This window comes from Buteo buteo, chromosome 19 (genome assembly GCF_964188355.1).
Source record: "Buteo buteo chromosome 19, bButBut1.hap1.1, whole genome shotgun sequence".
NCBI classification, from domain to species: Eukaryota; Metazoa; Chordata; class Aves; order Accipitriformes; family Accipitridae; genus Buteo; species Buteo buteo.
The window spans coordinates 2005053-2029030 of record NC_134189.1 but is presented as its reverse complement, the minus strand read 5'-3'; the positions used below and the strand labels follow the sequence as shown (position 1 = coordinate 2029030).

At 53.5% G+C, this 23978-nt stretch overlaps 1 protein-coding gene across 3 annotated transcripts; it reads right to left on the bottom strand.

The window, feature by feature from the left end:
• Positions 1-713: 713 nt before the first annotated feature.
• On the bottom strand, positions 714-23268 carry PDGFB (platelet derived growth factor subunit B). 3 transcript variants are annotated; one of them, XM_075051086.1, is made up of 8 exons: positions 23184-23268; positions 17233-18096; positions 10445-10541; positions 7158-7241; positions 6458-6663; positions 4569-4710; positions 3994-4163; positions 714-2755 (listed from the first exon to the last, which is right to left on the bottom strand). In XM_075051086.1, the coding sequence occupies exons 2-7, from the start codon at positions 17386-17388 to the stop codon at positions 4027-4029; spliced, it is 822 nt and encodes a 273-aa protein (XP_074907187.1). In that variant the 5' UTR covers positions 17389-18096; positions 23184-23268; the 3' UTR covers positions 714-2755; positions 3994-4026. The 3 variants fall into 3 exon arrangements, with proteins under 3 accessions (XP_074907187.1, XP_074907185.1, XP_074907186.1); XM_075051084.1 differs by lacking the exon at positions 23184-23268 and having other exon boundaries at positions 17233-18370; XM_075051085.1 differs by lacking the exon at positions 23184-23268 and having other exon boundaries at positions 3998-4163; positions 17233-18370.
• Between the last annotated feature and the right edge of the window lie 710 nt (positions 23269-23978).

Here is a 23978-nt window from a genome sequence, read left to right as displayed (position 1 = left end):
CTTCAGTCCCCGCGGCCTCGCGCCCAAGTGCCAGATGTGCGATACCTCCCTTGCTGGGAGGAAAGGGAAACGCAACGGCCTTTCCGACCGAGGGAAGGACCGTCGTCGTTGTCTAGACGATGTGACTAAGGAGGGAAGGGGCCGACTGTTTGTACAGCTTTGGGGAGTGTAAACAGTGCCGACTGTCCCAAGCCCTTCAAAGCAGAGGAATCCGGAGATCGGATGAAAGCACAGGGAAATTCTGGCTGGGTGTCCGAACAGAGCAGCTAAGGAGAAGGGGACCTCTCCGAGACAAAATCCCCCGTGCCCAAGTCATTTCAAACCAGGCTGAGCGCTGGGTGACAGGTGGGAAGGAGGAGCGGCAGGGCAGTACGTGGGCTCCCAGGACTTTCCCAGCTTCGGTCGCTTCTCCCTGCAATCTCGGAATAAGTGTCCTGAAAATGAAACTGGAGGCCCTGGGAATCCTGCTCTGCCCTGCGGTGAGCTGGTTTGGCCTCTGCATTTCATTCAACTCACAAAAGAAAGAGAAAAAGTTTTTTGAGAGGTGGTTTCCTTTTTTTCTTTTTTTTTTTTTTTACAACTTTAAATACAGTACTGAGTATAAATTAATCTTACATTTAAAAAAAAAACAAAACAAAAAACCTCACCATTTTTACAAACCAAAGGAAACAGATTTTGGAACAGGAAAACAAAGTGTCTTAAGACTTCAGGGGTTGGGGAGGGAGGGAGGGAGCAACGTGCTGGCTTGGCAGTGGTACGAGAAGTGCTCTGGGCTTGCAGGAGGCGAGGGCTGGGTCCCTACACAACTTGTAACAGCTCCCAGGTGGTGGCTTCGCCTCCTTCCCCGGGCTCCCTGCAGGGCTTTGCCCCACATCAGGGGTGTGTGTGTGCGAGGGGAGAAGGGGCTGGAGGCAGGAGGGGTGGGGGGGGGACAGCCACGCTAGCTTTGGGCAGGCATTTTCTTCATGTGTAACTCTGCACGGCACAATCTGAGACCGGGACTCTGAGTGACGCTGGAAATTCCCATCATATGTAACATTTCTGCTAATGGTGACTGAGTATTAGGTGTGCAGAAATAGCCCTTGCTCAGAGAGTTCTCCTCCCGCCTCCGGAGCAGGCTTTGGCCCAGGAGGGAGTCTACAACTGACTCTCCAGTTGTTGTCCGAGTCGTCCTCACTTAGAAGAGCTCGTTTCTATCTATCTCAGACGGCTGCTGCCAACTGCAAAGACCATCCTCATTTCTTTCTCTATACCTGCACAGAGCTGCCCACATCTTGGACCAACTTCCAAACTAAGTGGGCTGGGAACATCTAACGGGCAAAAATCCAAAAGAAATTCGAGAGCGAAAATGTGAGGAAAACAATGGGAGATGCGGCGACATTGGCAGGGAGAGAGCAGTGGAGGCATGGTGTGCAGGACACCCATTAAGGGGTTAAAAGTCTCGGGGGAATGACACGATTCTGCTTTCAGGACCACAGAGCAGGCAAGGACAGCTCGCTGAGATTAAGTCATGCTTCTAAGTTTGGCTGCTGTTGGTCTTGTTGTGGTGCCACTTCGCCTCCTGCAAGGAAGTTGTGCTGGGGGGGGTGGTGGAGAGTGAGAGAAAAGGGCAACAAGACAGAGAGAGATCAGATGATGTCTCTGCCTGTCCCGTCCCGGACCTCGCAGGCACGTTGCAGTAACAGCGTGCTTTTCTGCCAGCCCAACGAAGCCGATGCATGCATGTGCCTCTGAGCTTCCTGCCACTGGGGAATGAAATCCATTTAAGAACATATATATATATATTTATATATGTATGTATAAATACACATACACACACACACACGCACGCACACGTATATATATATATATATACACACACATATACACGCGCACACATACAGAGCGAATTTAAAAAATAATTTGAGTCCGAGCCTGGAAAGTTGAATTCTCCACCAGCATGTGCAAAGATGGCTCCCCTTGGCAGGGGCCGGGGGCGTGGAGACGATTCTGCTGCCGTCTGCTCCTTCCCCACGATCCAAACACCTTCCAGTCAGCACCAGGAGCAGGAGGGGAAAGGGAGGGGGGGAATGCATTTGGCTTCTTTGTTTTGTTTTGTTTTGTTTTTTTGTTCTGTTCCCCGAGATGTTGTGTATCTTAGTGGTTTTGGTTTTTCTTTTTTAAAATAAAATATACACACGCACGTTAAAAATATATATCTGTCCAGGTAGGGCGATAAAAGTCCTTAGTGCATTTTCCATCATTGGTCGCCACTCACAATCTGAGATATGCCTGTTTTCAAAATGTAGGTCCAGTGCAAGTATTGATCTCAGCCGGGCCCCCCAGCCTTACCAGAAACACAAGGGAAAGGGACAATATTCCCCTTCCGCCCTCTGTCCATTTGTTTTTCTCCTCCCCTCGGAAGTAATTGGACCCACTTTCCTCTTCACATTTTCCATCCTGTCCTCTGGAGCTGGGAAGGCATTGTCCTGTCCTTGTCGCATGTTGTGGCTGTCAGGGTTCATGGTTTTATTTGTACTTTGTTCTTTTCTCATATATATATATAGGTCATGTTTGTCCTTGTCTTTTGTGTGTAAAACTTAAAAATTATGCTAATAAATGAAAGAAGGGAGAGGCTTTGGTGGGAGAAGGTCCACTGATGGAAAGGGAAGCACCAATTGCCGTCTGAATCAGACGTCGAGGCAGACGGACAAAGAAGAAAAGTTATCACTCCAAGGACCCCATGGGGGCAATACAGCAAATATATTAAATAAACCTGGAAGTGAAACAAAAACAGACACAGCATTAGAACATGTAACCCTCTCCCCCTGCAACTCCCCTCCTCTCTCGTCTTCTCCTCTGGAAATGTTTGCAGGGAAGTGCCAGATTAGAAGCCCAGGAGGGCTTTTGACCTCCTCTATTTTTTCCCCTGGACAACTTGAGCCAGAGCTGAGATTTGCATGGGTTTGCATCATTTCTAGCCTGGGAACTCTGGGCTGGCCAGGAGGATCCTGGGATAATCAGAGTCCTCGTAGTGCTAAGCGTGGGAATACCAATCCCAAGACACCGCCTGGTGCCCCTCGTCCCCAGCTCCTGAAACACCACACAATGGAAGCCCGTCGTCCCCTCTCCCGAGGCAAGGGGAAATGAATGTGAAGCGAGCGGCTCAGGCTCATTCAAAGGGCTGCGGCAGAGCTGGAACTGCTGAGTCATGGGCCAGGGCTTTCCCTGTTGGGCTGTGCCTCCTCTCTAAATTCAGCTCCCCTCAGTCTGTGCCCTGGCTACTCTTCCTCTCTTTTCTGCACCTTTCCCTCTCTCATGGGGAACCAGGACTTATTCTCCTTTCCCTTGTACCAGTGAAATTCTTCTGATGACGAGGGAATTACTCCTGTTTACACAAGTCAGGGAGAGAAGAATCAGACCCTGGACTGACAAAGTCCAGATCTCCTGCCAGAGATTCCAGTTCTCCTTTCCCCTGGTATGACCTTTCTCATGCACACAGGCTTCCCGCAAGGAGAGAGATGAACCAAAAGTGTTGCTGCTTTTCAGTCTTTCTGCCAACTCAACTAATGAAATAAAAGCAAAAGGGATCCCCAGAGCAACATTAATTCTCTGCTTTCAACGGAGAATCAATAGAGAAAGGAGAACAGGAGTTGCTCCACAGAACAGATGAATTACATGGACCCTGAGGGGATTTAGGTGTAGAGAGAAGTCAGGCTCACTCTCTGCCTGTAAGGGCGGCCGAGAAAGGAGAGGGCAGGGCCCGAGAGCAAGTCTGGTTGCAGCATGATCCTTCCACCTTTGTGAAGGGCCATAAAGCCATAAATAGGATGCACGTGCTGGGTCCCAGCCTAGTCCTTCCCCCTCCTTCAACCCGGGTTTTATCATGCCCAGGCCCTGCAGTAGCCCCACACTGAACGAGCAGCCAGCACTGCAGGAAGGGTCCGAGATGCCTGGTCAGAACCGTGTCCTGGGAGGACATCTCTCCCGACTGGAAAAGCAGCTTGCTGTTACCTGCCTTGTGCTCTCTCTCCCCTGCCAGCACTTCTATGCTATGAGGATTTCTTTCAGCACTTTCTTATCGTTGACATGCTTGTACTTCTTATGTTTCCTCTTCTGCGCCGGCGGCCGGCGTACTCGCCGCCTCTGTGAGACAGCGGCTGTGGTGGACGACGGTGACAAGCCTGCCAAAACAGAGGGGAGAGTGTCTGTACAGCACGGGGCAGCCGGCTCATGTTGAAATATCTTTCTCCACACACTATCAACAAAGAGCTCTGCAACAGGAGGGCCACAAGGCCTCCTTCTGTTCTTCTGTCCCTTGTCCTCTGTTCTCCACAGTGTCTGCTCTCTTCTTTTTCCCACGATGCCCTTCCCCTCACCTCTCACCTTCCCCTCCTTCATTTCCCTCAGTTTCAGCCCCTTGCTGGCAGGCAAACATCCTGGGAAAGGTCCCTCGCCTGGTATAAACCAGCGAAGGCCCATGGGATTCACTGGAGCTAAGCAGATTAAAAGCAGTGGAGGGCTCTTTCCTCTCTCCCCAGCCCCTCTTCTCACACCTCCCTCCACTCTGTTAATGCCAAGATCCTTACGTCTCTGTTCACGTGGTCCTGGTCGGCTGTTCCTGGGGGGCTGACGGGCCACTGCTTCACACCGACACTGCACATGGTCCTCCAAAGGCACAACGACTTTTTTGAATTTTGGCTTCCTCTGGACAAATTCAATCTTGTTCACCTATTTGGAAGAGAAAGGCAAGCAGGAGATTAATACAGCTGTAGCTCCCACTCTGTAAAAATAATCAGTGTCAGTACTGGTTTTCTTCCTAAAGGATCAGTTTATAGATTGGATCAGTTTATATTTTAGACAGTTTATAGAGCAAGGTTCAAAGTCAGGGGTGGTATATATGGGAGTTAAATCTGCACACACCAGCAGAGCAGACCTAGACCAGGCAAGTTTGGATGTGACTGGTTGTTTCCGCCGTTCCTAACTATTGCTGCTGCTTAAGCAGGATGACTGGTTGATCACAGACAGAAACATGGGACAGGCAGAACACACTAGCCTGTTTCTGACAGATGTGATGGCGGAGACCTGGGGGCAACCAGAATTAATTCCCACAGGATCCTACAGGAAGGGCAAAAGGAGAAAAACTCAGGCCCAATGCAAGTGAACACAGCTTTACCAGCTCTGCTGAGGCCTGTCTGAATTTGTCTCAAGCTCTTTAATAACTCACAGGGCTGAAGCCCTCAGCTCTGTGTTTCACTGGAAAGGCGGTGCTCTGGAAATTCCCTCGGACTCTCCACCAGTGCTGACTCAGAGGCAAGACTCACTACTCCACATCCCACCACAGGGCACAAGCTTTCTAAGGGGTCCTCCCACTCCAGGAACGGCTGGGTCTGACCCCACTCAGCTTATCTAACAAGACCGCAGCCCCTGAAGTGCTCCGCAAGCTATAAATACTTGCTCTGCCGCGCGTCTGGGATTGAATTCCTCTAAACCCACTGCCCCCAGCAGCATCCCTCAGCCAGCACCGAAGCAGTGAGGCTGTTTATCTTTCCTTGAAAGCCCACTCCACACGCTTCAGACCACACGCTGCTTGCTAGACAAACACTTCCAGACAAACAATAGAGAGACCTCTGTCCTCAAAGAAACCATTTCCAGGTCACTTTTTCAGGCTGGCTTTTGACCTCTCACTTGTTTTTTCCACAAAAACAACTCCTGCTCCCCCCCATTTTTCCCTCATTCAGCCTGGCTTTTCTGAGAAAGGAATTTCCTGATGAAAAGAGCTGTGTGAATACAACCTCTCCCAGCCAACCTCTGCCGCCTGCCTGGGGGAGTCTCTTACGGCTCAGGCAGAGGATTAGTACGGGATGAGTATTATTTTTAAACGAGCTGTCTGGGAGGAAGCTGTGAGGAGATCACTGGTAGCTGTGAGGAGGGCAGGATCAGAGCAAGAGGTTAGCCATCAGGTGTCTGCTTGCTGCTGGAACGGGTCAGGAGGTAACCATGGGGCTGAGAAAGAGGAGAAGCTGCTCCAGTGCGTGTCTTGGGAAGAAGCTGCAGCAGCAGTGGGGAGACTGAGCACTGACACTGCAAGCCCTCCTCTTTTTGCATCAAAATCAGTTGCCGCGATGAAAGCATCCTCTTTTTTCTGTTCTAACACAGCAGACAAGGTCGCCTCCAGCCACAGAAATAGCTGTGGCGCAGAGCTGCAGCTGGGGACAGTACCCTGTAGCTCTGCTATGGTGACAGTCCCCAGCTGCTGGACAGCACCAGCCCTCCGAGTAGGTGGCCACGGACGTCACCCTGCGCCAGAGGCTGCAGCGCTGCGTGGCTAATGCAGGAGACGTGACTGCAGAGCGGGTGCAAGGGAACAGACAGCTGTGTGAGCCTTGCACCTGAGACCCGCTGTGGTTTTGGTTTTGGGGGGTAGGGATGGAGGTGGGCTGTGGGAGGAGGGAGCAGCGGGAGGCGTCTCCCTTACCTGGACAGGCCGGACGCGAATCTGCGTGGGACGACACTGCACATTGCGGTTGTTGCAACACCCGGAGCAGCGCTGCACCTCTACGCAGGGTGGCCACACCACAAAGTTGGCGTTGGTGCTGTCCACCATGTTGCGGGAGATTTCAAAGACCACCGCCCGCGTCTTGCACTCCGCGAGGACAGCTGGCTCTGCTGCTGCCAGAGCATCTACAGAAGGCCAAGAGAAGAAGGGGGGATGAAACGGGCTTTGCAGCTGTTACCAACCTGCTGCAACCACCTCTACTGGAAGAGAAAGACCCCCCCACCGGCTCTCACACACACACACATGTTCTTTCTCCTTCTCCCACCCCTCCAGCTCCCTCCCTGGACAGAGCTGCGCCCTGTGGAGGAGCCCCCAGTAAAAAGATGCTTCTCACTGCAGCGGCAGTCCTAGGCAGGAGATGACACTTCTTTAGAGCAAACCAGCACCAGCGGGATTTAAAGCACAGCACCTTGCAGAGCTCCAGACTCCCTCTCCGGCCCTCCTGGGGTGTAACACCCAGCTCCTACGTGAGGCCCAGACCCTCATTCTCATCTGTCTATACATCCATGCGCACTATAATCTCTATCCCCAGACACGTATTTCAGACACGCATCTACACCCAGCCACAGCTGCTCAGGTGAGTGCCCAACAATCACAAGGTGCCACACTCCCCACTCACCTAGGCTTCGTCGCTCTCGAGACAGGGCCATCGGGTTTTGACTGGGCTGAGTTGCATTCAGGTCCAGGCTCGAGCTGTCTTCCTCTGCAAAGGGAAAGACATGGCCTAATAGCACCGGGTAGAGGCCAGAGAAGACAGCAGGCACTTGTGCTCCGCTCATCAGGCAAAGTGCAGAGATGTGGGATAAGCCATGGCCCCAGTACGTCACACTAGGTGTAAATCCACCAGCAAGGTCACAGCTGTGCTGGGGAATGGACACTCTAGGTTTGCTCTTTGCTCAGACCAGGCAGTTGAAAGCAACAAGCTTATTGTGAAAGAGGGGTTCCAGTCAGGTCTGGGAGAGGAAAACTGCAGCTCAAGAATGACAAGGCCTACAGCAGGGCTGTCTGGTGTCAGAGAGGAGTAGCACCCGGATTCAGATCAGCTGGCTGAGGCCACGATATGGCAAAGAGGATCAAAGACCAGATGGGACAAGCAGAAAATTTGGTATATAACACCGAGGTGCCTTGCTGGGATGGCTTGGGACTGGGAGAGTTGGGGTGTGAGAGGGCAGGTGAAGGGGGACGATGGGTGGGAGGTGGGGTGCTTGCTTTCTCTCTCCCAACCCACCACAGCTGCTCTAGTTTAGAGTCAGTTTTAGGGCAGCAGAACGGAAAAATAAAGTTGAAATGGCTTTTCCCCTATCCTATTCTAAGGTAAGCTGCAGAATCTGGAGGTATTTCTGTCAGCGATGGGAGAGGAAGGCAGATAGCATTCAGGCCAGCCCTGAGCAGTTCCCTCCCACCCCACTGCTTTTTCCCATAGGAAGCGCTGAATAGAGAAATGCCCATAATCCCCATGGAGCACTCCAACATGCAGCCCCTCCTGAGCTCCGGACAATGGCCACGCTCAGAGATAGCTCCCACCCAGCCACAGCTCTTTCCTTCTCTGACATGCTTTAGCAGCTGAAGGAAGCTGAATGGACGTCAGCATCAAGGGAGCAATTTTCTTAGAGGGAATTTGGGGCCAGTGGAAGATCTCTGTTTATCAGATGTGCGGTGGAGCAGACTTCCCATATCTATCATGTCCCATCCCTCTTCCTCAGTCCTGCCCTAGTGCAGCCCTCTTATAAGGGGGAGCAGGGACTTTGCTCTCCGCTCAGCTCTGCAGCAATTGCTGAAGGATGTGGGATGGGTACACAGAGGCTGCATTCACAAGGCAGGAATCATGTGCCTGAGCAGTCAACATCTACATGGGAGGTGGACAGACAAACACCCTTTAAAGTGTCTGGAGAGGCGTGATCAATTGCAGGACACCATTGGTCTTGCCCTGAGGCAGACACCCAAAATAAGACCTGGTGGATCACGCTCTGGAAGGGCATGCAGCTCTCCAGAGAGCTACAGAGAGTGTCTGGATGACTGGTTTAGATGGTCATGCCTGCTTTGCGGGCAGCCACAGTTAAGATCTACAGTAGTGTCTAAGGTCAGGAGAGCAGTACCCCACTCAGTTCATCTGCCTCCTGCAGCTGCCTAATCCTGGCTCCCTGTGCAGTGGAGGGCAGCGGCTATGACACATACATGGGGCATGGATAGCACAGGGAACAGCCCCAGGTGGTTTGGGATTATTTTGCTAATACACTTATTTGCTAATACACTAATTCCACACAGGCCAAGCAAATGGTGATGCCCCTCAGTCACTACCTGGGAGCAGATGAGAGCCACAGGGTGCAACAGAGAGAGAGCTTCACAGCACCATTTTCTGTTTCCCTGACCAGCCTTTCTCATCTGGGACCTGAAGTGAAACCAGTGACTCAAAGCTCTGCAGCCTTCCCCCATACCCCTGGGCTTTTCAAGCCAACAAGAGAAGCCCATTTTATTTCTTAATTGTGAGGGCGGTTAGAAACTGCGATAGAGATGTATCTGTTCCTTAGACACCGGGACATGACAGACTGCACGCATCTTCTCAGCCGCTCCTTCCCCACCCCTCCATCCTGTGCCGCCTGGCATTTTATCAAACGAGGGTGGGGGTTGCCTTTTGCACTGAGGTTGAGTTGATGAGAGGAGAGAAAGGGGGGAAAAAAAATAGCAACAACTGTTGACTTGAAACAAATCTCCTATTGAAAACCAGGTTCCTCCCTCTCCCAGGTTGTCCTTCTACACCCCGGGTCAGCACTGAAGACGGCTGGGGCGGCGGGACCAGCCTGGGACAATCCAGCACAGCTAATTTTGGAAGTTGCCCCATTGTGTGGCTGGTGGAGGAGGAGGAGGGAACTGGTGAGGGCAGGGAGCGGCCGTGGTGGTGGTGGGGAGCCTCGTCGCCTCTTTCTAAGGCAAACAATAGCTGAACGCAGCTGGTGCCCTCCCCCTCACTTTCCCCCCCCTGCCCCTCCAGGGCCGTTTTGAAAGGCAGCGGGAATGCTTTTGAGACTGCGCCAGTGGTTGGACTGGCATAGGAAACAAAAGCAGGAAATTCTGTTCCCCCGTAGATAGTGTCTCGGCAAGGATTACAAAGCTCCAAACAGACAAAACACGAGAGAGAAGGCGAGCTGGGGGGGCCGGGGGATGACGGGCGGGAGCAGGGTTAGAATAGAAAGGAATTTGCTCTGAAGAGACCGTTTATAAATAAATTCCTGGGCCAGCCCAGCCGCCGTGGCGCGTGCTCCAATTCCCACACGTGCCGACCCCTCCATGCTTCGCCGCTCCTGCCGCTCGCTGTACTCAGCCCTGGCCAAGTGACCCCAAGGCACTGCAGCCCCCGGAGCTCTTATCTACGGGCAGGAGGTAAAGTGATGCTACCCTGACTTAGGTCCTGTCCCGTATCTCAACCACGGACACGTGCTCTGCTACTCCCATCCTAAAAGCCTCTGGGAGCCCAGGGTCTTTCATGGATGCTAAAGCTCAGAGAACTCACTCAGTCCTTTCCTCCTCTACCACCCTATTTCCACCTCCCTTTTCTACACCTGCTAAACTGATCCTTGGCCAATTCAAGCTCTGCTGCCTGTGCATCTTCCAGGGTGAAAAGTGCTGACACCAGTTCCTTGCACTCACCTTGCCAATCTCCTATCATTTTTGGAAGCCAGCATCCCTTGAAAGACCAGGCAGTTAGGAGGAGATCTAAAAAGGCATCTGGTTGCCTAGCTCCCACAGGTTTCAGGGGGACCACGTGTGTAAATAGCCAGGTCTTGGCTCCCAAATTGTTCCTATATTTATAGTGAGGTCTGTTGATAGTGTGCCTGCTGGCAAATCCCCTCCCTCCCCCCAAAAGAGTTAAGAAAAAATAGAGGAGTGTTTGGTGAAGAGGAGATTTACCTACGGAGTCTATCCGCAGGGCACGCTGGAGGTCGCTGATGGAGCGCACTGAGCTGCCACCCAAAATCTCATAAATGTCTTCAGGTATGGGGTCCCCCTGCCAGATGACAAAAAGAAAAGAAGGGGAGAAACAAGTGTTAGAGACGTGATCTGCAAATACTGACGGCATCACGGAGCGGGAGTGAGGGGAATAGAAGGAGGAGGCATGACAGAACCAGCAAAACGCAAAGATGTGCCCTCATGAAGGCATCCGCCTGAAACCTGAGCAAAAGCGAGAGAGCCCCTCTTGCTGCCTCTCATTAAGCAGTCAGGAGACTGAAAAAGCCAAAAAATGCCCAGGCTGTACAGCAGAGCCCTGAACACTATGCACACAGCCAGCGAGGCTTCCTCCTCCGGTGCTGTATGATTTCTCCAGGTGGCCTCTCATTCCTGCTGCCTGCAGTAAAGGCGTTTTAACAGACTTCCCTTACGCTATCAGATAAAACCTTCCCAATATTTCCCTCTGTTATGAAACTCCCTCACGGGCTTTGTCAGATATCGTGTGTATGTGCGTGTGCGTGCGCGTGTGTTCTCAAACCACAGCGGCCCAATAATATACATCATTTGCATACTCTTTAAAAAAAAAAAGGTGGGGGTTGGAGAGGAAGATTGACCTTTGCAGCTGAGGCTGCTCCGGCATGAGCCTGCGGTGAAACCACAAATGCTGCAGGGAGGACATGAAAGGCTGTTCAAGGTGGTGGGCTGAGGAGCTGTTTTGGATGAAGAAACACATGGGAGTTTGGATGTCATTGCACGCCAGTGCCAAAAAAACCTAAGTAAGCAGGTTTATAGACATCAGATGACGGACTCAATTCAGTGTTTGTGCAGGCAGGTGCAACGCCATCAATCTCCTGGGAATTTTACTCTGGCACCAGGCTTGAATGGGCCCCAGTGACAGCACTTAACAAGACTACAAAGGAGCGGTGTGGGAAAGCAAGCACTGATTAAAACATACTTCCGAAAGACTGGAAAAAGAGACGGAGGAAAGTACTGGCCAAAGTGTTTGCTTAGCTCCTAGCTCTCTTCATTCAGGGCTACTCATGCGGAAAAGCTGCTCTTTCAGCCGGGTGCTGGATGCTGTCTGAGGCACAGCCCTACACATGCCCCTGTAACTGAGAGGAGAACTTGGCTCGTGTACTTGTGAAATGCAGGGATTTTTGTGTGGGTTTTTATGGGCAGTTGGTGGCATGTGTGTGGTCCTTCTAGTGAGCAGCTATTCCCTCCCTGCCTGCGTTCAGTGCAGAACATTTCCCTTCCGCTTGGAGTCAAGGAAAACCACCAGGCAGGTGGTTAAATGTTGGCTTTTAAACCTTGAGGGCTTTAGCCCAAACCTGCAGTTGCTTTTGCATGGCTGCTTGAGCCTGGCACCCTCCCACACATGCCTGTCCCTTGGCCACCCGCCCTTCACCTCTACTAACAGAGCAATAGGAGTGCTCCCTCCTCAAACCTGCTAGCCCACCCTCTAATACTGTAACTTAAACTAGGACGCAGTGGCTTGAAGGCTGCTGCAGCACCAGTCACGGGGCAGAAACCTCCTGGGATAGCTGCAGAGCAGGCAACACTAGCGTCTTAAACCTCCGCAGCCACATCCACCAGAGAGCTCGAGTCAGATCGAGCCTCTCTGCCCCGCTCCGTCCCTGCCACTGTCACATCTCACCACAGAGCTGGCTGTCCGCCTGCAGCAAAAAGCAGATTTTACATCCCCAGGCATTACTTCCTCAGTCTCTGAGGGAGAGGGAAGCAGCATCAGTGATGAATGCACAGCGAGAGAGAGACTTGTATAATTCAGGGATCACTGAATAGCTGCGAAATGAAGATGCCTTCTGACAACTCCTGCTGCGTGAGGAAGAGTGGGACCAACATCCCAGTGCCAGAGAGGCTCTGCAGCACTTCCCTGCCTTGCACCACACACGTTTACTGAAAAAGGGATCATTTGCAATTCCCAGTACTTGCAGCCAGAGCTCAGTGCTGGGCAGTGAAATTGCAGGCTTTTTAACGTTTGCACCTGTCACCCAAATGCATTTGTGTATGAATGCTGCTGTGCACGGATGCCCCTGGTCCTTCCTGACACTTAATACATGTAGGAAATGGAACTTTATTTTAAACTCCGGCACTCGCTGGGCGAGAGCGTGGGCGGGTGTTACGAGATTCAGATTCGGTGACTTTGGAGGCGAGCTGGGAGGTGTCACCTTGCTAAGTGAGCAGGGGGAACAGATATGAATCAGGGATTGCAAATGCAGGCCCTCAGGAGCCGGATTGCTGGGGACTGCCTGTAGGAATAAGCTCCACTCCCTGCTCACAGCAGCAGTTTTAGGTGCCAATTTTTTCTTGTTGCAGATACTATCAGCATGGCTACGCCGTATCACCAGCCCACATGGCTCATAATCCTGTCCTCCTCCCCAGGCTTTGTGAGGCAGCTCTGCCAGTGACAACCGCCAGCCTGTGAAGCTCCTTTACTTTCCTCTAGTGCTGCAGAGCCATGTCCAAGGCTGGCCTAAGAGCAGCTGCCCAGACCTGAGCTGCCCAGCTCCCCTTGGGGTCTGTGATTGGGAACAGCCATGCCTCTGGCCCCCCATCCCGGTCTCATGCCTGGGAGGCTCTGAGATTGGGGAACTGCACACACCCAGGCTCAGAGCACTCGGTGGGGATGGGACACAGGGAAGCAGAGGTCCATCAGCCACCTCCACCTGATCCCATGGAGTCAGAAGGTGGAGGAGCATTGCAGGAGGTGGGATCCCCAACAGACCAGCCCACGCAGCTGGTGCTTTTCCTGCTTAGCAGCTCCTCTGGAGTTATTTGTCTAACACAGGTTAACAATCTCCTTTTTTAACTGTGCGGCAGATCAAAGAAGACTTTTGTCTCAATGGACTTCTGGCTGGCTGACAAGTGCCCCAAGGCCTGCCCTTGTATTCCTGCGGGGCCCTGAATTCCTAGAAGAAAGTTAGTTTGTTCTTCCCTCACTCCCTCTGCCCCCAGTGCCTGGCTCTTCCCCGAACCACAGGGGCACCCCCTACTCTGCCAGTCCCCTGGCAGGGACATCCCCTCCCCTTCTCCCAGCTTCTGGGGCGAGAGCCAGGGCATACCCGACACAAGGCAGCAGAGCACCTGGGCAGGGTCCCTGCCTGCCCCGCAGCTGCTCTGCGCTGCGGCTGCGACGCCGGGGCCTCTCGGCGCGTCAGCTTTGCCTCCCTCCTTCCAGACGTCGGCAGTGCTGTTTGGCTGCCGCAAACCGATGCACGTGCAGCGATGCCCTGCAAACGGGACACTCCCCCGTCCCCGCTCCCCACACACATGCTCTTCCAAAATCAGCCTCCCTCCCTAACTCCATCTGCCTCTGGAGCTTTCTGCCAACATATGCTTTTGAGCACCAGGGATGCTGAAAGGTCCCCTTGCCATCAGGCGCTGCCAAGGTGGCGCAGGGAATATTCATGGCTGTGCTCCGGTCCTCCCTCCAGCTATTCACCGGCAAGGGCTTCAGAGTCTTGTTGGAAGGTGTGTCTCTCTCGGTAGCACAGCAGATAGAGTGGAGGAGGAAGCAAAGATTGTGCAACTGGCAGGAAAGACAGACCCTCGAGGCTCAAAGAAACCAGCCAAAGATACTCCCAAGGTGAGGACTCTTCCAGTCCTCTTTTCAGAGGTGGTGTGTCTACACACCCACTTGTGACTGCACACGTAAGGACAGAAGGATAGCAGCAGCGCCAGCCCAGGGCAGGGAAGCACCCAGCTATTCACTCCTCTGCCCAGGAAAGGAGAACTTTCCCGAGCACGTCCACACTGACCGCAGCAAGGGATCTTGGCAGCAGGGTCTTGAATGATCAGCCAGGCAAAAAAACCCAAACAAACAGCACTTTTTAATTCTTTCTGAAGCTGACATGAGGACCCTGAGGGGAGACTCCACCGCATTCCCTGGCAGAGAGCAAGACCAGCAGCACCTGCCACCAGCCCGCCGAACCCCAGAGGCTCTTGCTCCCCTGGCACAAGGCTTCCACCCTTCCAGCACTGCTCCTGGCTACAGGCGGACCCCGACATCTGCCTGCCAGAGGATCACGCGTGCTTCTCCCCGCAGCCGGCACAACCCTCCTCACACGAGCCCCTTCCACGTGGGACGGCGGCTTACGTTTTCCTCCCTTAAAAGAATCAAACTTAATGTTTGATCTAGCTCACGTTCCTAAAATCCAGCCAGACCTACCCACCCTTTTCCCATTTCAAGGGGGACTCCACTGCCCCACCCTGCTCCTCTACGCTCTCCCCACACCTCCCCTGCAAGGGCTGGAGGCATTTCCACCCCCGGGGCCGGTTGTCTATCAGCAGCACTGGAGACAGCGCAGGAATCACTGTCATTCTCTCCTGCTGCTGCGCATCAGCTGACGGTGAGAGGGAGGCAGGGACGTGCCTGGCTCCTTCCACAAGCTCACCCCAGACGTGTCATCCATCCCAGCTTCCACTGCTTTGTCCTTGTCACAGCCCCATGCTAAGAAGACTCGGGAAGAGCCCCGGAGCCTCGCACCAGGAAGATGTGATGGGGAGCTGGGCCGAGGTTATAAGCAAGCGCCCAGCCGCACCCCATTCCTCGGGAATTCCAGAAAACCCTGCCAGTGGGGCTTCACCCCAGCACAACCAGGCTGGGCTCAGCCCATCTCTGTAAATGTTGCAAGGCAACTATTACAGCCTCCAGGGCAAATGCAAATCGGTTTAGCATCCTTGCTTCCCAACTGGCAAATACCTTCCCCGCTGAGGCTCGTACTCCCTCTGGCTGGAAAAGCTCCAGGGCCCTCCAGCTCCAGATGGGTGTGATCGAAAAGGGAGAGGGACTCAGGAGGCTCCATCTCCTGGCTCAGGCTTCTGCTGATCTTGGGGAACTACTGTTCCCCGTGCACTTTCTCCAGCAGGGCTGGGGAGGAGGTGCAAGGCCCATTCAGAGGATGACTATGGTTCAGCAGCCTGGCAGGAGTTGTGTTGTACGCACCTGGTGCAGGAGGTGCAACATAGTGCCCTCAAATTAGACGTGGGGACTGGCTGCAGGCAGAAGCATCTACCCAAGAAGAAACCTTCTTGGTTCTCTGGTCATAAACTGATGAATATCACAATTCCTCCCAAGAAACCTAGAGCCAGAATTCCCAAACTGCAGCCCTCCTAGGCTGTCATAGAGCTGTGCAGTCTTTTAATGCGATTACAGTGCAGAGTAACAGGCCCCTGGAATCAGACACTTCCATCTTCACCCTTCTCCAGCGCCAACCATAGCTGACGTTTCATGCTGCATGGGAGAAAGAGATCTGAGCCACCCACAGAGGAAATACCATCATCTGCCCAAAACAAACATAACCACTGGGCAGCCCACAGCTCTAACTGCTTCCCTTTGCGGCTTGGGCAAGGGCAAAATGGGCACATAAGGTGGTGATGCGATGCTTCGCACCCAACCCCCTCCCTGCCACCCACAAGAGGGGCTGCCCAAAAATGAGGAAGGAAAAGAAAGAAATGATGCAAAGGGAGGAAAGTTTTGGTGGAAGGATATTTCCTGCCCCTGAGAACCCCCAAGCTGCAGATCCAACCCACGGTTTTGCCACCTTGGGTAGAGCTGAAGTGGGAACCGAGCGCTGTGCATAAATGTTAGGGGCTTTCCGATCCCCTCAATCTGGACGCAATCAGACGACGAAACGCGGCAGCAGAGGTCAAAGGATGTGGGGGGTCTTGGGGCTCCTTTTCCTCTACCGTGGCTCGGGGTGAGGCTTTGATTTCCACACAGGGAAACCAGAGAGGGCTGCGGTGTACGTTCATCGGCCAAATCCACCACCTGGCCCCCACCCTGCGCCCGGCTCCCTCCTGAGCAGAGCCTGCCGGAGGACTGCAGGACAAGATGCTTGCGTGACAGCGCAAGAGCAGCAGAGACACACATCTTCTGCCTCCTCCCACGGCCCCACAGCTAGACACACTCCTTACCGAGTAACCGTGCCACCCCGGCGCCGCTCCCTCCAGCCACGCTGTCCCTTTCCTCGCCCCTTTCAAAGCCCCCCGCCCTTTCTCCATCGACCCCCTTGGCCACGCCAGGTTGCGCGTTATTACGGAGGGGGCAACGGGGCCTGGGTCCCTGCCTCACGCGAGCGCGGCCACGACGCCAAAATAACCGAGCGGGGACCGGGGCTGGGGGGGGTGTGAGAGGCTCGGCGGAGCCGCCGGCTGGCACCCTGCCCCGGGGTGACAGCCCTTGGGTGAAGCCGGCGGCGGGGCAGGAGGGCTGCGGGTTCCCCAGCAGCACCCCTGCTCCCTCAGGAACCCCCGGGGGGCCGCTTCAGCCCTCTCTCCCCTTCCCCAACCAACCCGGCCCTGACCCCAGCCTGGGACAGACATGGAGGGGGGGGTTTATTTCCACACGAAGCCCTCCCCGGAGGGGTCCGTCCTGAGGGGAGAGGGCCCCTCCTGAGGCGGTGGAGGGAGGGGGGGCAGCCCCCCGCGGCGAGGCGGGAAACCGTCCCCAACGGTCGCTCTCCCCTCAGGGCCGGGGGCGGCCGGCTCTGCCCGCCATTAGCGCGCCCGCGCAGCCCTTCCCTCAGAAAAGGGGCAGGAAAGCCACCGCCCGCCCCGGGTTCCTCGCCCGTGCAGCCTCCGCTCTTCCCCCGCCGGCTCCGGGCAGCCCCCGGGGCTTCACCCCACCGTACCTGCGGGGCGAGAGCCGCCACAGCCGGCGGTCTTCCCCGCAACCTCCGGGGCTCGCAGCTCGGCAGCACCGCCCGCTGCCGGCGAGGGAAACTCACCTCCAGGCGGGCCAGGGGCAGGGAGAGGATGAACGCGAAGACCACGCCGAAATTCATCCCGACTTCAGGCCCCGCCGGCTGCGGGTACATGGACGGCGAGCCCCGGGAGGGAAGCGCTTCCCGCAGGCAGCTCCGCGGCCGCCCGGCCTCAGGCATCGAGGGCTGCCCGCGTTCCCATGTCCCCTCCGAGCCGGGCTGGAGAGTTGGAGGAGTCCTTGGAAGAGGAGGTGGGTGGCGGTGGTGGTGGTGGTGGTGAGGGGAGACAGAAGTAATTCTCGGTGACTCGCCTGCCTCCGCGCTATCTCATCAGCCCGGTGGAAAAAAAAATGCAGTCCCTCGAAATTATACGCATCCGGAGCCTGCGTCCCCCTCACCGCAAGGGATGCTTCAGTATTGCCTTCTGCTAGGTGGTCCACATGCTATTTTTCCTCTTGATTTTCTTCCTTCTTAAAATATGTGTGCGTAAAAGATTTTACATGCAGGTAACAACGGCTCAACGTTCTTAGGAAAAGATGCACAAAATAATAATTAAAAAAACCAACTTTTCCAAAGTTTGGTATGGAATCCAAAAAATAAAATCTTCTTCCTTAAGGTGTCCTTTTCTTAAAATGCTCCTTTTCTTCCTTACACCCACTTGCTTTTTAGCATAAAGTTGCTAGTGTACATTGAATTTCTTCCCCTTACATTAAATTCTGGCTCGGGTGCCTTCTCCTTCGAAGTGTTGGCAGTTTGCTTGGACGTGAGGTTTGCTTTGGGTTTGGAGACAGGTGAGAGCAAATGTTTTCGCTGTGGGTTGCGTGTGTGTGTGTGCGTGCGCTGAGCCTTGACAAGCCTCAGAGCAGAGCCGCTGCTGCCTCCCGTGCTCTGTTGCAACAAGAAAGAAAAAAAAAAAAAAAAGCAGAAAAGGTAAAATTGAAGGGGAGGCGAGCTGATGGGTCTTTATTTTAGTCTGCGAGCTGCAAGAGAGACTAAACTGGCACTCGGGGCTGCTCCTTTTATAAAGGAGAGGAGATGGGTGGAGCATAGCTTGCAATCTTGGCCCTGTATCAAGGCAAAAAATCTAGGGAGGGAGTAGCACTCCATTGCTGACAAAATAAAAAGTGTGTTAATTTAAATGATAAATTAATTAAAAATGACTAATGCTGTAATAACCCGTATAATGTGGCTTTAATATCGCGTGAGGAATGGGGACAGAAATTCCTTCCTCCTCGGCAAGAGATAAGGAGTTCCCGGCATGGTAGTTTGTTATTTATTTGGCCCTGGGTTCTCACTGTTGCAGTCTGGAGCCCATTTCTCTAAGCAATACTTGCCTTCTTCCCTGCCCTGCTACACCACTAGCTCCGGGGAGAGAGACGGCTTTAATATCTTACATCTCTTTGTGTGCAGGGAAAAAAAAAAAAGCCAGAGAAATTTAAACGTTGCTACAAGACAATCTGGTGTTGCTCGTGGCACCGGGAGGTATTTTGCTGCATGATTCTTTCCACGATGTAATAAACATCTGAAGGGAAATTAAGCAAGCAGATATTTGCTTGGGGGGGGGGGAGAGGGATAGGGAGGGAAAGGCTGCTAACAGGTGAGTTCAAGAAAGAGTCATATCCTATTGAAAAAACACCCGTACGCACGCCCTCTCATGTACGTACGAGTGATCTCCCGGTGCGGAGCTGCACACTCGCAAAGCACACTCCAGGCACAACCAGGAGGGATTTCTGCACCATCTTTGTGCAGGCTCGTATCCACCGATACATTCCTGCACCGTCATGCACCGCAGGCTCTCGGCAGGCGTTCGCTCTGAATCCCAAGCATCTTCCCTGCTTTTTCTATGCTACGCACATGCTTCTATTCGAGCCGCTCGCATGCACAGCTACGTGCAAATTTTGTCTCATTCACACATCCCTGGGCATCCATGTGTTCTCCTTCACTCTTCCCCCTCTCTCTTCCTTTCTCACATACGTACACCCACAGGCATACCAGTGGCCTCATCTCACAGCATCACACATGCTCCCTTAGACTATCTAGGTGCCTGTGAGTCTCATGCAGCCAACCCCCTCTAAAACGCACGGTCTCGCACCAGCGCTCGCGTATGCACCATCCAAAGTGTCCGGGTACGAGAAGCAGCTACCAGAACTGAGCAGCGGGCAGCCCACCAAATGCTCTTCTGTAGTAGGCATCTGACAACACCTCCCAGCTTGGCTAGCTACGCTCCTGAACCTGATTTTGGTTCATGGATGTGGACGTTGGTCAGGAAGCACAGGGACACAAGGAGGACTGGGGGTCCTCCATAGCTTTCTTAAAATAGCATAGCTCCTCTGCTCCTCCCATCACAGGGATGGGTAACTCAAACACAAAATGAAAGGTCCTATGGTAGGGCAGTGTGTCAAGATGCTCTTGGGTCACAAGGGATCACTGCTCTTCACCCTGACCCAGAAGAAGAGGGGGCAAATTTCCCCCCAGGTGGGGAGGTCGTCAGAGCCATGCCAGCTCCAAAGCCCGGGCGATCTGAGGTGCGCAAGTGCAGAGATAAGGAGCGTCCTGGGAGTCCCTCAAACTGAGTCTGGAGTGGCTCGGCCCCAATTTTGGAGCTCGAGTGGAAGGAAGTGGAAATGCAATGCATACCTTTGCTCGTTTCCACCACCAGAGACCTTAACAGGACTTTACCTTAGATGTTCCAGCCATGCTAGCCCTGACCCACCCCAAATTCCTCAGAACACTCTTAGAATTCCCTTCATTCTCCATCCTGGCCCGCCAGCAGCGTACCAGCCATTTCACGTGATGACAATTTGGCTCCAACCCCCCGACAGGGTGGAGCTACTGCCCTAGCATCTACCGGAACACTGAAACTCCTTCTGAAATCTGTAGGAGGCTCCAAAAAAAGGTTTTAAAAAGGCCCGGGTCCATCTCACCTTGCTCCAGATGGCACCAACCAAAGGAACGCTGTAGCCCTGGGCTCCTTGGTGGTCAGCAGGGGGAAAGCTGAGGATTTGGAATGGCCAAACCAGCTTCTGGAAGTCCTTCTGTCTGTGTAGAGGGAGCTGAGAGCAGCTAGGTCCCAAACGTCCATCACCCCATTACGTGTTTAAAGTTCATAAGGGGTAAATGGAGGCTCCAGTGCCCTTGGAGGATCTCTACCCTCAAATAACCTGGTGTGGCTCCACCACCTTCAGGCCACCTTATTCAAGCTGTGTAGGGGGTCCCCCATGCTGTAATGGCTGCCTGGCCAGGACAGAACAGCCTGCGTGTGGGAGGGTTGATTAAACTCCTCAGCAGGGAGAGATATCACCGCCGGAGAGGAGAAGGACTCAGCAATAAGCTAGCAGGGACTGCTGCAAATTTCTTGCTCGGTAGCAACAAGAGCTGCTGCAAGGCCTGGGTTTGGGGGGGCTATGTGCGGTGTGGTTTTTTTTTTTTAAATATCCGGCTACATTACATGCGAGCTAGGATAGAAATAGAGTTATTTATTTTCATGTGGATGATGCCGGGCAGTTTTTAGAAGCTCGACATCAGAAACAAAAAGCTAATCCCTGTTGAACCTCCAGATGGCAAGGAAGAGGATGTTTGGAATTTGACTAATCATCTACCTGACCCTGCCTGGAAATAGAGCAAAATGATATTCAAGACACTGAGGCTTCAGTCGCTTTTCCTTACTCTTTGTGCTTTTGAGACAGGGACAGATTTTTCTCTAGTGAGGTGTTTAGACTCGCTAAAGGCTGGGCCAGTCTCATTGGCATTGAGTTCAAGAGGGGCATGTGCACTTAAAACTGCTGTGCCTTGAACCGGGCGGGTGCTCCTTTGATTCTCTTGCTTTTATGAAATTAGCTTGTCATTTATCCCACAAACCACTAAATCTAATGGGGATGACTCTATCTTCCCCTCACCTGGCCTATGGAGTGGGTGTGGAGGCCTGCGGGACTATCGGTATCCCAAATGTCACAGGACAAGAGTTTGAAACCACCGTTGCATATGGTGGGAAGATATTTCAAGGCTGCATGAAGCAGCTGGACCATAAAAATGTCCCGCTAGAGCATTGTGACTTGACAAGGTCCAGTCCCAACTGTGCTAGCTGGCAATGGCCCTGCAGAAAAACCGCAACAAAACAGGGATTTCATAAGAGCCTGTAGCAGGGTTTCTTATTAAAACATTTTCACCACCACTACAGCTTTCTAACCTGCAAACAGCTGAACTCATCTCCTCGGTTATTTTCTTATCACTAGGGAGGAGGGCAACACGTGTCCGAGGACAATAGGCAGTTCCTTGCTGCAAGGCAGCTCTCCCCTCTTCTCATATTGGTGGAAAAAATGATCTACTAGCCACCATCCACAGAGGCACGATGTGAGGGGTGATATCTTCTTTTTTTTTTTTTTTACTTTTTTTTAGAAGGGGGAGAGAATTGTGAAACAGCAGGAAGAAAAACAGGGCTTACAATGGAAAGCAAGACTCAGTCTGAACAGCTGAGATGTCTCAGCCTCTCCATGATGAGCCCTATTTTGAAAAACAATCAATGGAAAGAAATTAGGAGGTGTTGACAGCCAACGTGTAGTCAGCCCGCCCACTCAAGGTATCTAACTTAGGTGTTGCTCTCGCTCCGGTCTATAAGTTCAGGAGAACGATGAGCAATCCCTACGCCTACTCCGCGGGGCTGCCACAGCCGTCAATGGAGGGGAGCAGCCGTGACACTGGAATGAAGCACCTAGAGTAAGTTTTATGCCTAGTTTACGCCAGCAGGCCTGTTCCGCGGGTGCATCGATTTTACGCCACATCACCCGGTTGTGTGAGGTTTATCCCGACTCAAGTGATCAACAGAGTCATCGTACATAGCTTACACTGCTCTTTACACCATTTGGCCCAGAGTCTGCCGCCGTGGGAGCTGCCCTGACTTCCTAATGACTGAGTTTGGTCTAACGGAGGAAGAAAGGAAGAAAGGAGAAGAGGGACCAAAGGGAGGAGACAGAGACAGGCAGGGAGCCTGGTATTTATATTTGGTGCTGGAGAAAGGCAGAGCCTCGGGGTGCCCAGGGCTTGCATAATTTGCCTTCTTGCCCCTGGTGCTGGCAGGGAAAATGCTTTCCAAGGATGAGTAAAACCCTCACAGAGCAACTGGCCCCTAGGGAAAGGGAAGGTGTCACCTGGCAAGCAGGCGTTCGATGGGACCTGCCAGGCTTCCTCCAGGAACCTCCCCTCTGCCTATCTATCTCTCCCCGGCGGAGGGATTCCCCCAGCCCCTCGCCACCTCCTTCATCTCACCCATTCCTGGCAGAAACCTGGCAGAGAGGAGAGGATGGGGAAGGGCACGCAGACGCATGCAGAGGGCACAGCACGGCCCCTGACAATGGCAGAGAGGAAGAGGGCTCACGCCGGCCGCGGTTTGCTGTTCCGCACTTTGGGGTGAAGGAGAAGGCAAAGGCATTTCGCATCTCTGCGGATGTGCAGCTCGAGCAGGATTCAAAGAGAGAAGGCAAAGCTGGGGGGACTGATTTCCCAGCGCTTTCCCGTGCGCGTACACGTTCCTACACCAGGTGGGGAGGAGGGGATGCAGCCTTCCCTGCTCACGCTACCATATATTTCTTCCCCCCAACCCCCAAGTTTAGGGTAAAAGGGAACAATTTCCTTACTCTGGCAACCATCCATTATGTCTATGGATCTGCTCCCCACCCCATTCCCCCTCTCTTTCCTGTTTTGATGAAAGGAAAAAATGTTCTGCTTTCCTTCTTTATTTTTCCAGACTGGTGAATAGCACTCGAAAGGAATTTCTCTCCCTCCCCCTTCCCCTCTCCCACTATAATAAATACATGCGTATGTGTGTGTGTGTGAATACACCACACGTCGCAGGTCATCTGTTGTTTTTCGAGAGGCATATACTATTTTTGTTTCCAAATTGATTAGGTGGGCAGCGGTCCCCCTTTCCACTGACACCACCCCAAACACCGCTTCCCCTGCCCTCGGCTTCTGCCACTCACCGTCTCCCCATCCTTTGCCCCTGGGTCCGCAGCGAGCGGCGGTTGGCGGTGGCAGCAGCGAGAAGGAAGCTTGCTGAGCTGGAGTAAAAATAGCCCCAGCAGTTACTCAGCTCAGAACGTAACATGACTCATGATGTGAAATGAAGATGAGGGTCGAAAACCAAAAGCGAGCAGCTCTCCCTCCCCTCCCCACCTGCTATTGCTGCTCACGTCGCAGAGCAAAACCCACTCTAAATATTGCTCGCTGAGGGTCAGGGCATCCACCAAAGTGCAAAGCCCTGGGTGCGCTACCCACGAGAGCTGGTCCTCCCTCCCGCGCCAATTCGGTTGCGCCGACACTAGCAGCAGGTGGATTTGGTGACGCTGCGCCCAACCCTCAGCTTATTTACATCCTATAAGCCACGGGCCCCGAGCAACACTGGCATCCCATTAATACAGCTGGACGAAACACCCTGCGGCACCCTCGTGCCGGCGTAGCCAGCAGCTGGTTCGCAACAGCACGAATCCAGCCGGGCACCCCGGTTTGCCGGCACCCACTGTGACCTGAGCCTGTGGTGGGGGAGATGAGCGGGTTCGTGCCCGTAGCCCACCGTGTGCCCCATCCCCGTCCCTGGGCAGGGTGGTCCCCGCGCGGTGTGGAGGACACCCTGCTCCCTGGGGCGCACGGGAGAGCAGCACCCCTGGCATGGCAGGAGGCATGCCGTCGCTATCTGCTGGCCTGTGTAATAAAGGAGGGAGTTTAAAAATAGACTTTGAGCTGCCATGCCGGAAAGGCAGTGAGACGTATAGAGCAGG

Excerpts from the sequence above, each read along its gene's own strand:
- PDGFB (XM_075051086.1), bottom strand. The coding sequence starts at position 17,388 with ATGCCTGAGGCCGGGCGGCCGCGGAGCTGCCTGCGGGAAGCGCTTCCC. Across the intron at positions 10,542-17,232 it reads TGCCCCTGGCCCGCCTGGAG|GGGGACCCCATACCTGAAGA; the intron begins GTGAGTTTCCCT and ends GTCATCTGGCAG. Across the intron at positions 4,164-4,568 it reads AGGACCACGTGAACAGAGAC|GCTTGTCACCGTCGTCCACC; the intron begins GTAAGGATCTTG and ends CTGTTTTGGCAG.